Genomic DNA, 16,654 nt, shown 5'->3' on the forward strand with positions numbered 1-16,654 from the left:
AAAAAATCAAAGAAAACCCAATTAAGACAAAAATTGTTTTATTTATAGTTTAATTTACAGCAGCTACCAAAGATTGAAAACTGATGCAATTTGTCAGGTTAATCACTGATATCCACTACTCACAGAGAGCGGAAGTATTAAGGAATATTTGTTTTAACCCACCTAACTTGATTTTAAAGTTTTACATCCATTTGTTCCTTTTTCTTCTTGGAAAGTAACCATCAGGTAACACAGGCACAACGGAAACATCAGGACTGAGCAGAAAACGAAGCCTCCTTAGAAGCACGTTTCAAAAAAATCCCAGCACGAGGGAAGGCATCGGGCTGGGGGGCGCCCAGCAGATCCAAGGGAGTGTTTACACTCTCTGTCCAACTGCTGGGATTTGTTTTGAAAGAAATCCTCCTTTCAGGATCTCCTGCTGCTGGAGACAGCAGCTGCTGCCAAACACCAGACAGCGAACGTGAATCACTTCTTCCAGGAACGCCAGCGCGGTGCGGATGGGCAGTCGGAGCCCACTCCTTGCGGAGCCAGCTCGGCTCCACCTCGGGCTGCCCCGGGGGCTCCGCCAGCAGCCGGTACTACCTGAAGGGCCCAGGAATGACGGCCGCCTCCAGGATATACAAGTTGGGCCACGGTAGAATTTACAGGCTAAAATAAGTCAGAAATTCACCTTCTCAGTTCCACCAGAGAACAATATCCTGCTTTGTCTCCGGCCAGCGGTTGAACAGGGACCTTTCAGACTTGATCACCTTTGTAGAAAGAAGTGACAGGTGGTGGTGCAGGGCACGTAACGCAGAGCCAAGGATCAGGGATATTTAAATGGCCCATCATCCCGCTTCCCTTCTGCTCAGGCGGTTCTTTCTGCTGCCACGACGTACTTGCCCCTTCTGTGGGCGAGATTACGACCAGAAGAAAACTTGGATCAACCGCTGCTTCTTCACATCACTGTGGCACCCTGGGCACTTCTTCACCACCTGCAGGAACGAACAGAACACATCAATCACGTATTACATCTCTCTTTCAAGTTTGCAGTTGTCCAATACAACCCAGAAGCCGCGCTGCTCATCCGAGCCCTCGAGGTATTCTATCGCCTGTTTTTAAACGCAGAGTTACTGGGCAGTCAGTTATTTAGCTGCTAGGAATACTGCTAGGAATACAAGGAGGAAAAAGCAAGCTTCCCAGTGAAGGAGCCACAAGCTTTGCAGCAGTTGTCTCAGGTTAACCACAGCTGTGACAGATCTGGAAGACAGGAACGAGGAAATCCAGAGCCTGCGAGAGCTGTGGTGAAGCACAGGCGTACTCGTTATTAGTAAAATCCCCTCAGACGGCTGACGAGTTCCCCGAACTCCTGCTTCCTCTTGCACAGATGAGAAGGAAGCAACCTCCTGGGCATACCAGGGCATCGGTGATACACGTGGTCATGACCAAGGGCCTTGTAGGGGAACCAAGGACATTTATTTCTTCATACCACCCCACACCTTTCTCGGTTAACAGCAGAAGGCTGGGTACACGAGGCAACCATTTCTCCACCCAGGTTTCAGTTTGTTTCTTCACTAATCTCAAATTTTGAAGTCTGGTCTTTAGCCATGTGACCTGTGGATGAACCCAAACTGTTCTTTTTATAGCTTGCAAATCGCAACTAAAACGCTCTGCTTATTTCGTAACTGAGAGAGTAAAAGTTTGTTGAAAAAATGAACCTTTGTGGTAAAACTGCCAGCTCAGGAGGCTAAAATGATGGTTACCTACTGCAGTGGCACTGTGCAGGCTGCCCTACAGCATGGAAGTCAGTCACTGCCACAAAAGGTGTAAGCTGCAGAGTAGGTTCGGGCATTAGTGCTTTGATTGTAGAAACATTAATTGAAATACCATAAATGGAAGGGGAGAGGAAAACTCATTTTGCCTCCCAGTAGACAGCAATTTGTCAAAGAGCTCTGCAAATGTGAAATGTAATACATAATTGTCAAATCTTAGATTATTTGCCCATTTTACAGACAGTCCAAATGAGAATAACTCGGTCTCTCTGGAAGACCTGCAAAAAGAGGATGAATAAACGAAGCATTTAAACCTTGAAAAGCAGCACCAGACCCCTGCACGGAAAACCAAAATCAAAAGCAGAGTGTCCCGGCACAGCCTCTGCGAGGCACCGGCACTAATCCCTCTGTTACCCCTCCAGCTGCGGGGAATTCTGTCTGCTCCTCCGAAAGCTTCTAAACCGTTCCAAAATTATTCACCACTTTTCCCCACCAAGCTATTTCAGTAAAACAAAACCAAAAAAAAAAATGGAAAGGACATGGCAATTTGCAAAACCCAAGTCATGGCATCTTGAATGACAGGCTGTTAGTCACTTCCTCATAGGACAACACGCACCGAAGTGCTTTTGAGCTGAAGAAACACAGTGAGTAACCTGTTAGTAAAGAAAAAAGATGAGTTTTCAAATCCAGCCTGGTCAGCGGTGACAAAGCCCGATGCCATCAGGCACAACGAGGGTGGTTGCTCATTTCCTGCTGGTAAGGGGACCTCCATCCCAAGCACAGCCCTTGCCATGAACGGAGCCAACGCACGGGCAGGAATATGGATGGAAGTGTTGGGAGACGGTTCCTCCGGGATTCATTTCGTTCGGAGAAACACGGAACAATAATCATCTTCCTGGTTGCAATCCTGTGCTCTCAACCGAGCTGTTCTTCCTCCTCATCTGCACGACTAGCAGGGAACAGCTCTGCCTCATCACTGGGGGGAGTATCTCTCTCACATTGTCCTTAAGTAACACCCCAGACTAGAAGAGATTTGACTTTTCACTACCCGAACCACAGGAGGAAGCTGACAGGACTGTACACTGAGAGCCATTCGTCACTAGAAAGGCATGCGCCAAGGAAGGTAAGAACAGGTGAGGAGACCACTTGGTTTCTGTTCCCCATAACAAAGGCTATAGAATGTCAGTCATGCTGAGCCTTGAGAGGTGCTTGAACAGCAGAGCCAAAGGTCTCAGCTGGTGAGAAGACGCCTCTTACATCCCCCACGCTCAACAGTTTGGTGTTCAAGAGAAGACAGGTTCTTAGCAAGAAGGATTTCGATGTACGTTGCCTATGGAGGAAGCGAATGGATCACACTTGGTGGTGTATGTAGGAGTCCAAAGGCGCGCTTATGAAGGACAGGGTACCCACCATGCCTTTTTTCTTGAGAACTGGAAGAATATTCTGTTTGTCCTCTTTAAATAAGCAGAGCATTCAGCTGAACTAGCAAGAAGCAGGTTCAGATGGACAACAAAAAATGAGACGGTTCTTCACACAACATCTGGCCAAGCTGTGGAAGTGCTTGTTGTGGGACGTGGGTGACAATTCATTTGTGTTCAAAGGGAATCAGACAACGTGCTGGAGATGCACCAGAGGTTTCTTAATGAACAGAAACAACCTTTGGCTCAATGGTTCTTGTGCTGCAAATAGGTTCGGGGCTGAGAGGTCACCTGCAAGAATCATCACTCACTCACGTTGGCCATGTTCTTTCACCCTTCCCTAGCCATCCTTTTTTGGCCACTGTTGGAGACAGAATGCTGGGCTGGATGAACCTTTACTCTGACTCAGTGTGTCTGCTATGACGGTCTGACTATTTGCTTCAAACTGTCTCTGTCCTTCCTGATCTTTACAAATCACAGGACTCTCTTCACCTCGCAGGGCTGTGGTATGCTACCACAGAGCAAAGCTCTGATTCACCTGGCTAAGGAAAACAGATACTTTCCTTCCCCTGCCATCACCTGGAACAACGTGGGATGAAGTTTCACTGTAACTAGAAAGATTATTCAGCGAAGTGGCAAATAGGGAAGTCATTAATAACAAATGACCCATGGGGAACGACTCACTTCCCCAAACATGGCTTTGTATTGGGTATCTGAGCAGAAAGAATTATTCCAGTTAGAAGGGACCTACAATGACCACCTAGTCCAACTGCCTGACCCCTTCAGGGCTGAAGAAAATTCGTCACTAGAAAGGTCAAAAGCATATTATTAAGGGCACTGGGGCACTGACCATCTCTCTAGGAAGCCTGTTCCAGTGTTTGACCACCCTCTGGGTATAGAAATGTTTCCCAATCCTTAGCCTGAACACCCCTGACACAGCTTTGAACTGCTCCCACACATCCTGCCCCTGGATCCCAGGGAGAAGAGCTCAGCACCTCCCTCTCCATGTCCCCTCCTTGCAAAGCTGTAGAGCAACGAGGTCACCCTCGGCCTCCTTTCTCCAAAGAAAACCCAGAGTCCTCAGCCGCTCCCCAAAGGACAATCCTTCCAGCCCTTCCACCAGCTTTGCTGCTCTCCTCTGGATGCATTCAAGTACTTGAATCCGAAATACAATCAAATCTGGTAGACCAGACTACTTTAATCCCCAGTTCAAGAGATGTGTAATCACATAAAGAAATGATTGAAAAAAAAAATAAATTTAGGCTGAGCAAGGTCTGTGGTTTATATACAAGCTACGAACATGTCCATTAACCGGGCGTCTAAGGAGAAAACCAGACCTCAGAATTACTAATTCAAGACAAAACCCACTGAACAGGGCAGTACAATTGCTCAATGTACAACAGTTCTAGTCTTGTGGATTCTCAAGCTGATGAAACAATTACAAGTTACATTTTACTGGCAAAAGGAGAGAGTTTTTCCCCATTTAGAAGATAAAAATTTATGGGCTGAAATAACATAACCTCCCTGTAGAATAATAAATGCTTGTCTAACCAAACCCAACAACTCCCCAGGGAGCTCCTCCTTTTCCTTAACCAATTAAAGTCTCAAGTAGCAGAGATTATACACACAGGCTAGTAAAATTCTTCTCATGACTTCCCTAGAGTCTTTCCTGGAGCGGAGTAAGCAGACTGCCAGATGCTCATCCCCATTATACTTCAGCATACGAGGAAAAACGGGGCACTCGGTGGTAATGCCTACTCAAGGTAATTGGTTTGACTGCCCAATCTGCGGCAAACGTGCGATGCCTTCCTTTGGCTTCCTTGTACTTTCTAACATATAAGCTTTATAATCCAATACTTTTGGATTTTAACATTTTTAAAGAAATATGGCATAGCAGACTGAGGGTGAAATGTAGCTGAACAGCTATTCTGAATCCCCTCCAGGAGATTCATGTCCGAGAGCAGCAGTCTGGACATTATTCCACATTCCTCTTGGACCAAGTCTGTCTCGGTCGTTAACATTTTATTTGGATGTTCGTATACCGTTTATTTTCTACATCCAGCTGACATATTTCCATGTCTTCTTCCTGAGAAAAAGGCCTTTCTCTGGAATTTGGAATGACTGCTTGTTTTGTACTTGCTTATAGAGTCACAGGTTGAAGAAATTTCTTTTCCTTCTGCAGCATTTTTATAGGTTCCTGCGCTCCATTGATCAGCCGCCTTCCTCACCTATGAAGGTTTAGAAGCCGCTCAACGCCTGTATCAGCCCTCCACACACAGGCTCACAGGTCAGTAACACCTGGCTGACGAATCAACCCTCGGGTAAGACGCTACCGAACACAGGCTCTGTGGGATCGGTTACAGCCTCTTACCTAAAGAATTTCAACCACCACTTTACTCAGCCAGGAAAACCAAAGGGCAGGATGACACAGGAGATACTTGAGCAGGAATTTAGGATCAGAGAGTCATAGAATTAGATAGGTTGGAAAAGACCCTCAAGACCATCAAGTCCAATGGTTAACCTGATACCACCAAGTCCACCAGTAAACCATATCCCTGAGCACCACAGCTACATGGCTTTTAACTGGAGAAAATACCTCCAGGGATGGTGACTCGAGCAGTGCCCTGGGCAGCCTGTTGCTGATTTGCCACATCTCATGCTAATGCTTTACGGCACGTTTTCAGACGGGGGAAAATGATGAAACTAAGCAAGAAAAAAAAAGTTCACATGTTAAAAAAAAAAAAAATTTCAAGTTGACTCCACAGCTTGTTGCCTGCGTAGCTCTAGATGGGAAAACGTGGCGGTAGCTCAGAAGGAGATGCAAAGGAGTGAAAACCACAGCGTAAGGCAGAGGTCTGCCTCCAAGCACACTGCGGAGCGCAGAAAATAGTGAAACAGGTGGTAAATCTTCCAGCGGGATTTGGGGGTTCTCTCTGTAAACAGAGAAATTCTGTCTCCAGGGCTGTCCATGTGGTTCTCCTGAAAAGTACAAAAGCCTTCCAGCAGTTTCAGGAAAAATCTGAACCAAATAAACAAGATGACCTTTAGGAACTGCTCCCAGCATGTTTTGCAGCAAGTGAAGTCACACAACGGACATTTAAAAGGCACATCATCCTCGGATCTGCAGTGAGAGCACTGGAACCTTCCTAGAGCAGAGGGGGGGCAGGGAGAGGGGACAGAGAAAGAGAAGGAGGAAATGACTAAATTCCAGTAAGCACCCGTGAAGTTTTCACACATACACGTTTCCAGTGCAGCCCAGAAAACAATGACCATGGGCTTTACGAGCCACCTCAACAGTGCAATACTGGCCCTGTTACGTTATTTCTTTCACGTGACCTCACTCAGTCTCCCTGTGCTCCAGATCCCCATTTAGAGAGGCTACATCCTCGCTTTACAAGGAAGTTGTCAAGAAAAATTCGTAAGTTCTCGGGAAACTATTACGCCATCGTGATAAAGACAACGAAGTACTTTGAGAGAACATATGCAAATGGCAGAAAGTACAAATTCTACTTCTCAAACCCCACTAATTGTTATTGCACCTGAGCAAATACAGGCATGAACCAGTCATCATTTAACAGACCATCATCACGATTCTCATTTCTGTAACTTTTTTTTTTTTCCAAGTAGTAGAGAATTACACCCAAAATCTCACCTATACCTACCACACTCTGGCTCCATCTCCAGTGGAAAGATAGGCACAGCTCCAGAGCCTGTGGGTGCTCTCACGTTACTGGGTTTTTTTGATACTTTGGTCTCTGGCAATTCACTGTTGCTCTTCTGGTTAAAGCAGAAGGAAGAAATCTTCCTCTGAATTTTCTCTGGCACCTCACCCTTAGAAGTGGCTGCATCTGGTTATAAAAAAATGAAACAAACAAACAAACACCACAACAGATTCAAAAGTTTAATGCAGAACACAATCCACAGACTCCACAAAACACAATTAGCAGCAAGTTCAGTGAGTTCTCATTGTATAAGAAAAACACCATTTGAATAACTGTTTTTTCATGCCATACTGCTTGGTAACAGAAGGTCCCGGTACCAACACACACGTGATTACTGAAAGGGACCCTTTAGATTGAAATAGTTCTGTGGAAATTCTTTCTAGACCGAGTGGATCTCGATCTGCTCCTGCTCCCACCCCACTTAGATGCAAAAATTCTGCCTGCACCCATAACGCGCTTCCCTGTTTAAAGAAGCTGGCACTATAACTACGTATTTTCTTGCTTGCTCGCACTGCCCCACCTCACGCTGCCTTCTACCTCAGCCCTGTTTCGTTTTGTTGTTTCAAACACAATTTGGACACGGCCAATTGCTCCCATCTTCCCTTCCACTCCTCGCGCAGGGAGGCCCTCGCCCACAGCGACGGCTGTCGGACACGACCCGCCACCATCATAAACGAGACTCTCAACTTCAGACAAACGTTCATTCCCAACCTTGTTGGTGGCCGTTTTCTCCTCCCGTGCACCAGCTCTCCAAACTCAGGGGGCTCCCTTCTCCTTCCACCTGCTGCTGCAGCCGCTTCTCTCCCTCACCGCAGAGCGCTCCAGTCAGGTCCCTGCACAGCTCTTTGAACCGCTCTTTGTGATGAGGGCGCACAAACATGTAAAACCCTGTCCAAAAGAAAGCACAGTCAAACGTGCAGGAAAATAAATGCCTGGCCACGGAAGACTCCTTGCTTTGGAGGGCAGAAATGCTTTGGAAGCTGAACAACACCAGCCGTATTCCTCAGAGTATCGTCAGGTTGACGGAACACTTGATGGTTTTGTTGATTTTGTACTTACGGGGTTTTCCTTGCCAGAAGACAGATGAATATTATTGAAAATAATCTCAACTGACCGCAAAATTCTTCAGTTCTGTACAGCTAAGCATAGATGCCTGATCCAGCCCTTCACCTGACAACTGATCTAGCAAAATCAGGTATGTACTCGATATCCGAAAAGGAAACCTCCTGTTACTGTTTGGTTGACAAGGATTCACAACACATATACAGAAATTCTAAAGCAATCGCAGCTATGACCTACTGCCAAGCACAGACAACTCTATTACAAGGTCCTCTGAGGTCAAAACATTCGCTCAGCAAAGAGCCTGACTCTGTGAGAAAGAACGCTCAGGGGGAGGTCACAACCCACAGTGCCGCCCAGTTCACCTCCCTCCCATTTTCACTGCGTCAAGACTAACCTGACTAGCTCGTGCACCAGAAAAGAATTATTTTCTAAAAATTTGGAGACTGACCTCTAAGGTCAACGGGATACTTATTGTCACTTCCTAAAGACAACAAACGAAATTACATCAGCGTTTCCCAGCATACACTGTGTGCCTCATTTCCTGCAGAGGCGTTCACACCAGCGCCATGGGAGAAGGTGGAACCGAGGTGTTACATAGCACAGGACAAGATGTCTCCAGCAAGGCAATCAAGACCAGCATATAATGCCTCTTCTTATTCTTTTTCTTTTTTTTTTTTTTTAAAGAAAAAAAAAAAAATAAAGCCTGATTTCAGACTTTGAAAACTTGTAGCTTCCTAAATCCTTTCATCATTAAACCCATGAAAGAAAAAAAAAACTCAAAGCAAACCACTTCTGAGAAAGTAAGTATCAGCTTGAAATTTCTAGATTGTTATGTATGATAAAGGTACTAAATGATGACACAGCTCCATAACCATTCCCAGGTAAAGCTCTGTAGGAGAACAGTGAATCCAAAGTGTGACTGCTTATCCCAAAACCTGGAAGTGACCCAAGAGCTTAGCACCTGTATAGCGGTCAGTGGTCATGAGACCAAAATTCCATAGTCAGCACTGGCTCTTCTAAAGAGCAATCACTTGTAGTAATTGAGGAGAAAAAAGGTAATGAAATCGTTTGACTGAAGTTAGCTTGACTGAAGGTTAGGAGTGGAATTATTTATCGGATGTTTTAAATGGACAATTTCTAACCGAACAGAGATAACATTCTATAACCTTGACATTTTTTGCTCTCTGAATGATACTCATTTAGCACATTGTCCCTGCTGCTCCACTTCTCTGGTTTGCTAAGCCAAAAGATGGGAGAGGTGAAGTTTACCAGCGCTAAAAGTTTTTCCTGAAAGTGGAGAATTTGCAAACTAACGACCGGTGAAAGGTTATTGCTCACATGAGACCACAGCACCTACATCTTTTCAACTAAATAAATATGATTTAAAAAAAGAAACCAACAAAACCCCTTTACTTTGTAGGAGATGAAAGTCTTCTGGCCTCTCAGTGGTGAGGGCTGCTATCACTGATATCATAGCGTCATAGTTATCTGTCTTCTTGTAAGCCAACAGCGCTTCATAGAAACGGCTGTACGTGCTTTTGCTCAAAGCCCTCTTCACGTCGTCGAGATAGGCAGCCCTGAGGACCTGGTGGTGATCCCTCCTGGAGCTTGAAGCTTTTTCGGTGTCTTTCCTTGGAGCTCGACTGGCAGCGTGTCCTGGGAGACAGAGACCACGTGTGAGCGGGGCTTGGGGAGGAACAGAGACAAAGGGGTCGCTCCTTTGTGTCGAATCCTCCCTTTTAAAGGGAGAAATGGGTCAGATGGTCACTAGGGAAGGAGAAAAAGGTGGCACAGAAGGTGCTGTGCAGGGAGCTCAGCAATAGGTCAGGTTTTGTGCTACACTGAAGGCGTAGAAGCTTTTTAAACCAATGGCTTGAGCACCTGTGCTGGCCTGACAGACGGTTGAGGGCAATTTTAAAATTTCTCCCTCCTTTTTCATAGAAGGAGAAGAGGCACGTGCGTGTGTGCGTTTCCCAGCAGGAAAACCTAATGTCAGAAAAGAATAACTAACCTGAAATAACACACAGGACAGCACAAGAGCAACGCAGGAGCACAACAGAAGGTAGGAGCAGCTGTGAACTTCCTGCTGAACTCCAAGTGGACCCTCATTCAAAACCTCAGTCTGTGGTTTCTGACATGTTTTAGAGGAAAAAGTTCTGGTTTGCATCTTGCAGGCATGCAACTATGGATGAAGTCTATGATAAGAAACTGATTTGAATGAACCAGCCACATCTTTTGGTATTTAGATCTTTATTGTCCACTAAAGAACATTTAAAGATAAAAGATGGGCTTAGTTCAGCTTCCTGAAAGGGGAAAAACATGGGTGTGAATTTTATAATCATTACCTTTTATTGTCACAGACTTTTCTGACACTTTCAGAGGAGCAGACTCAAGGAGTGAGTAACAGAAACACCACATGCAGTTATTGTTACTATTTTCTCAATTACTTTTAGTGGAAACAAGTTTCTGTGAAAAAAAAAAATCAATCTCACGGACGTCAGGACAAAATAATTACCAAAGACTCTGTTTTGTTCAAGTGTTCTTAAAATACAAAATAAAACTGGAAAGCAAATCAAAAGAAACCACATGGCTTCATACATGAAAAGCTTTAAAAGCCTTCCAGGAAACATCGGCTGGTTTTTTGTTTGGGTTTTTTTGTTGTTTGTTTGGTTGGTTTGTTTTGTTTTTCTAAGAAAGGATTAGCTTTTGACTATTCTTTACCCTCTAAAGAAAGCCTTCTAAGCTGCCCAGCTATCCTACTCATTTCCTTGTGAGAAACACAAAAAATTCCCCAGCTGTTCTCAGGAAGATCTGTAATCAACTCGTAACCGAGCCTTTGACTTCAAAAATAAATACTGGGCAGCGTGAGATTAGCGGGACGCACACAGAGAGCACGGGCAACTGTGAGGATACATTTGCTGGTCTCTCCTCCTGCAGAAAAAACAGACTGTCCACACGAGGAGCGTACGCATTACCAATAGCAAAGCAGGAACTGTTCTTCATACCTGGATTCACGTTGACATAGTCTAAAATTACCCTCCTTAAACAGCTCTTTCATGAGCCCTGGACAAACAGCAAGCCCAGCAGCTTTGGGCTCAACTCACCCCTTTCCCCCACTGACGCACGCCAGGTCAGCCTCTAGCGCAAACACCTTGCTTTAGCTGGTTTCTTTCGCAACCACCTCGTTTTAATTTATTGGCTTTTGTGTTTCATTTTGTACAATCCTTGACGAAAATTCTGAAATACCTACCTGCAGAGAGCGAGCCACTGTGCCAGGTGAACACAACCCCCACTGGTTCCCACCAGGAGAATTTACAGCCAGTGATGAAATGAAACATAAACACACGTTACCTTGGGACTGTGTTTTACTTAACACAAAGGGTACCTGCACTATTCAGTCCTGTTGCCAAGTGGGATCCTCCCCGGTTCAAGTGGAGCCCAGGGTTCAGCTGAGCACACGAGTCCTTCGAGAACACAGTTTTCTGCTGACTCTGGTTTTCTCCTGTAAAATCAAACCAGTCCATTAGAAGTGAACCCAGGGAAGAGTGAACACAGAACGGTGCAGTTCGAAGCAAGCCGTTCTGTGCTGAAACCAACCGAAGATGCAGATGCATTCCTCCGACAAGAGGGGACGAGCTAACACCCTGCTGGTTTTAGGACTTCACTGTCGCAGGGTTTCAAAGATTTCACGAGCTCTGTGAGGACACGATTACCCTCTATTCACAATTCTGGCGGCACTAGGTAGGTAGCAAAGATGACACACACAAAGTTTTTAAATCCACAGACTAGATTCACGATTTACGTAGAGCTGTAAAACCCCTTTTGAAATAAAATGGCATCATCACTAACCCTGCAGCAACCAGCGCTCGGGCATCTGCGCGTGCTCCTGGGAAGGCAGGCAAGAGCACCATGCAGAGTGGAGACTTGGCTCAGTACTGAGTGAACTAAAACTCCCTTCCATCCCTGCACTTCTACATGTTAGATGCATCTTGCTCTACGACTGAGTAACGTCCCTCAAAGGACACAACCGCCTGCACAGGGCCGAAACAAGCTCCTCACCCATCTTCTTGGCTAGTATCTCTCGCTCTTCCCGCAGGAGGCTGTGCTCAGGTTTGTAGCCACAGCCCACGCCCGTCAGATTGCAACATGCTTCGTCAAACTGTTTTTTATGTTGAGGTCGAACAAACTGGTAAAATTCTTTCAGAGAGAGGAAAAAGGAGAAAAAAGGAAATTAAAAAAAAAAAAAGGCAAAAAAATCAGTCCACAACAGGTAATAAAACGTACAATGGCAGGACTTCTAGGTTAGGTAACATGAAAATAAAACAGTGCAGCTAAATAACTCACAATCGAAATGTTATGTAATATTTATTCAAAAAGCACACTTATAAATTACACAAGGTCAGCCATCATGCAAACCTTCTGCCATATTATGACCAGTAGGTAATAACTGTAATTATCTCACTGCAAATACAAAGTAGCTTCTCTCTCAACAAAACAGGTACTTGCAGCAAAAGGTCAGGAGCTACCTCATAAAGCGTAGGGTCAAAGTATCTGTTCGGCTGATCCTTTGAATACCTGACACACTGTTAATTTTACACCTCATCCTGCTTTACTGACCATAAAATACTCTTTCTAGCGAAAACTAGACGAGGAAAAAGCCTCAGATAAACTCTAGGCTTCGGGTGCCTGCCACTTCTGAAAACTAGACTTGGGCCTTAATTTGATGAGCAAGTATTTTCTTATGTGTGTAGTAAGATGAGCAAATAGGGAAACAGACTGTGGCTACTATTAGTAATAAGTGCTCATACTGAGCTTCCCATTCCTTAACATTAAAATTAACCTTAAACAATTTACAAGACATGTAACTATGCTTTTTTATTTTAGTAGATCAAAAAAAACCCAAAATCACAGAAGAATCTGCCCATTTGCTCACAAGTTGAGAGAGAAACGAAAATTCACAGAGAAAACAGTGTTAAACTAGAATAAATGCTGGTGGGAGTCAAGTTCCTGTCAATGCAGTTGTTGAAAGCCAAGGAAACACCAGCTCCAGCAGTAAACTACTCACGCTTGCCCAGATCACTTGCTTTACACTCACCAGTATTTAAATAGAAAATTTCTCGAGATACTCTGTCTACTTTACTGCTTTAACACTGAACCCTTATGAACGCATCCATCCAACTCCCACAACCACACTCTTGATCTCACCTCCCAAATCACAGGAATAAGCTATACTAGTTTAGTTTAAAATAACACAAGCTTCCATGGAATGTGACTTCTTTTTTCCAGGCCTGATGCAAACTGACATATGATGATTAGACAGTGGAGATTTTCTGTGTGATCTGGGGATACAAAGTGATGAATGCTCATGACCATCATCCTGATTGATCTGTACTTCACAACTAAACCACTTAACCTCTGAAATACCCACGTCTATTTAAAAGACAAAGGTCACATCATATCAATATGCTGGGGAAGGCACCATACCTCGTAACAAGACATGCTTTTTTTCATCCTCTATAAAGAGAGAGCTCATTTGAGATAACATAGCATGGAAGTCATCTGTCTTCTTGTAGTGCTGAAGAGCCTTAGAGAAGAGCTCATAGTTCTGCTGGCTCAGGGTCTCCTTCACCGTTGCGATGTACAACGTAGCTCGGGCCTTCTTTGGCTCCGTCGGGTCTGCTTTCTTACCGGCTTGCTGCGGAGACAGGAAGACTTTTCAGTAAATCGTAGGACTTGAGGAGTTACTCTCGCATGAATTCAGATGGAAGCAACATTTACAATTCCACCAGCCCACAGAACACCGAATGCTTTCAACCAACAGGTTACTGTCTCTTGCAATTACGTCATCACACCCGTATCCACGTGTTATTCCCCCTTCCCCCCCACAAAAAAGCCCCAAACAGCTTCAGCGCCACAGAATAAACACAAACCTAACTAGCATACCTCCTGGAAATGTCCAATTAACTGAAAAACATAAATCTCTGAAGTGAGTGCTACAAAGAATGGAAGGTGTTCAAGCATTTTGGATCCTCTAAGACATTTCTTGAAGACACTACACACATGAACAAGCCAGAGTACTCTCTGGCGCTGGGAAACATTCTTCTTGTACAATCACAAGCAGAAGGGACTTGGAAAAGATTCAGAACAACCCTTCCTTTACGAAAGTGACTGTGCATTACAACATGCTCTCGCACTCGGAACATCTAAGCCGCTGGACTCTCGTCACGTGTCTTCAAGACAAAACCCAGCATCAGTGGGGCAGACCCCGAGGCACAAGCACATTGCTCAATTCCCCAGCTGATGATGATTCCTCAAACATCAACCCCGCCAACACCTGTGCATGTTCATTCCCTCACAGAAGAGCAGCGATGCTAGTCACCTTCTCCGCTGACAAGGCTGCTGCAGAGGAGTGTTCCTGGAGAAGGCAGCCAAGTCCCATTGCACAATCCTATTCTTAGGAGAAGGCCTAAGAGAAATGACATTGACTCCAAACCTGGAGGGCTAGGCTGACTCATCATGACATCAGTCAGCAACAAACTGCAAACACAACCTTCTGCAGTGAACCTGCTCCCTTCCTCACACCTTGGGTATCACGGCCTTCGGGATCTAGGACTGTTTTAGGAGTTTTGGTTGGTAGGTAACTGGGAGCCTGACAGACAGCACCCGGTTAGGACAGTACCTTGGACAACTACAGTCACCCAGGGGAGTCTCATTAATTTATCACGACTCTTAAGCAAGAAGTTGCACAATGAATTAACGGAGTCTGGAGACAGGGCAAAACAACAATGCCCAACCACAAAGGTAACACACAGCGATGACCCACCACCACAGGCGGGGTTAGGGTGTGATCCCTTGCCCAGAACTGGTCAGTTACACCACTTGAAGCTCTACCAGCAGGTGGACTAGACAATCGTTGGAGGTCCTTTCCAACCGAACTATTCTGTTCTAATCAAAAAGAACGAAACCACCCACCACCCCTCATCAATGGGAGAAGATGGTCACAAGGTAGTCCACGTCAGAGAAGAAATCTTTTCACCTATGGCCCTACCTGGACCTGTGCTTGATTGTGTCTGTGATGTCTGGATTTGAGAAAGAGCACGACAGAAAGCTGCGGGAAACTGTGTCAAAGGCTTTACTGAAGTCCAGCTAAACATCATCTACAACCTCTCCCTCACCCCGCTAAAGATTTCAGATGTGCATTGATGAATATTTACAGTTTGGAGAAAAACCATAATTGTTTTGGCATCAGTCATCTGTCCACCTGGAAATTTCCAATTCAAATTAAAGCAGACCACAGATCAAAGGGATGACACAGACACATGAAAACACATACTGTGTTGCTGACGAGCTTTATTTTCTTCCTTCCTCCTTTCTGCTCATCTGTTAACCTCTTCTCATACTGAAGGGAAAGTGTTGACAGACGTTGTGCCTGTGAAGATCAAAAGAAAAGAAAGGTCCAAAAAATGCTTTTCACACTTATTGTTCATTTAATTTAGTAATTTCCAGTAGTAAAGCTTGTTAACCCAGTTTGTGACACTGAAACAAGGCAACCTAAATTGTTGCAACAGAGCCTGGGACGTACACGTGTTTCTAGAAGGTAATCGCTTACTGGACAATTCAGAAAGAGAGACCAAAACAGAGGAAATGAGATAAAATTGGTCTTGAGGGTGCAGATTCCCAATTAGCAAAGCTGGACTTAGAGAGAACTGTTTCAGGGTAGCTCTGGGAGCTTACACATACCTGTGTGTACCTGACGCCTCGCATGCCCCTTCACTTCCCTGCCTGGAAGTACTGCTCTTCTGAAGAAAACCTATATCAGGCTTTTCTTGGGGTACTGAGAAGGGAAGCCTAAGCAGCCTTGTAGAAAATATCAGGGCAGATGGGATAAAATAGCAGACGCAAGCTCTTTAGCATCTCCCATTCCCAGTAACAAAGAATTGCGCTTGTACTGCAGCGACTGGGAATACTGGTATGTACAAAGCTCCAAAAGAGAAGTGGGCATAAGCAAGAGGAGTGGAATGGCTTAACAGCAGAGGCTCTAATATTAGAGCAAGCCGGTATCAACCACATTAAAAACAATCACCTAAGTAACAGAAGAAACCGGGGGACAGCCCCCTGCTGCCAGCTGGTTTCGACACACCTGCCGAGAGAGCAGATGTGTGATGTACTTCTTTGCTCTTGCCCAACGGAAGAATTTCATAGGAAGCATGTGACGATCAGTGCATTACGAATAGGGGGGTTCATTTGTGAGAGGAACCACTGAAACACAACAGCACCCCTGTATCCCACTGTGACTTCTAAATATGTCTATTCCGATCACCAAGCTTCAGAGTCAAGTTTAAACTAGCTACAACTAAAACACCACGGCTAAAAAGAAACAAACCCCTAAGCCAACCACCTCAGATCTGCCAGTTTGCAGAGTCAGTTGCTGATACGGAAAATACCACTTTCAGTGCACGCATAATACTGCAAAGATACAGAATTCCAGACAAGCCTGACCACGATTTAAGTGCACATTTGAATATATTTTCTTTAAGCATCATGTAACAAAATGGAAGAATTGGAATACAAGCAGCAAGTCAAACATTTATGATACACGCAGTCAGTCAGAAAAACAATCAAAATCATCTTCTTCCTCCTGGACTATGTCAAGGTGCCACCTTGAGTAGCATGATCCAGAAGAAATAAGGCTTCTGAAAGA

The 16,654-nt window shown here is 44.9% G+C and overlaps 1 protein-coding gene across 2 annotated transcripts in view; it reads right to left on the reverse strand.

Moving 5' to 3' along the window:
- Nucleotides 1–679: 679 nt before the first annotated feature.
- Nucleotides 680–16,654, reverse strand: part of RTEL1 (regulator of telomere elongation helicase 1) — a 48,789-nt gene continuing 32,814 nt past the window's right edge. Inside the window, exons 27-36 of one of the 2 annotated variants that reach the window (XM_086474570.1) lie at nucleotides 15,287–15,382; nucleotides 13,438–13,648; nucleotides 12,013–12,150; nucleotides 11,644–11,646; nucleotides 11,339–11,455; nucleotides 9,367–9,609; nucleotides 7,603–7,779; nucleotides 6,832–7,017; nucleotides 6,212–6,315; nucleotides 680–974 (exon numbers count right to left, since the gene is read on the reverse strand). In XM_086474570.1, coding sequence (XP_086330696.1) covers nucleotides 900–974; nucleotides 6,212–6,315; nucleotides 6,832–7,017; nucleotides 7,603–7,779; nucleotides 9,367–9,609; nucleotides 11,339–11,455; nucleotides 11,644–11,646; nucleotides 12,013–12,150; nucleotides 13,438–13,648; nucleotides 15,287–15,382 — 1,350 coding nt within the window. In that variant the 3' untranslated portion in view covers nucleotides 680–899. Of the gene's footprint in view, nucleotides 975–6,211; nucleotides 6,316–6,831; nucleotides 7,023–7,601; nucleotides 7,780–9,366; nucleotides 9,610–11,338; nucleotides 11,456–11,643; nucleotides 11,647–12,012; nucleotides 12,151–13,437; nucleotides 13,649–15,286; nucleotides 15,383–16,654 lie in introns of both variants that reach the window. The other variant, XM_086474569.1, reaches the window with a different exon arrangement.

Source organism: Leptosomus discolor, chromosome 17 (genome assembly GCF_034619465.1).
Source record: "Leptosomus discolor isolate bLepDis1 chromosome 17, bLepDis1.hap2, whole genome shotgun sequence".
Taxonomy (NCBI): domain Eukaryota; kingdom Metazoa; phylum Chordata; class Aves; order Leptosomiformes; family Leptosomidae; genus Leptosomus; species Leptosomus discolor.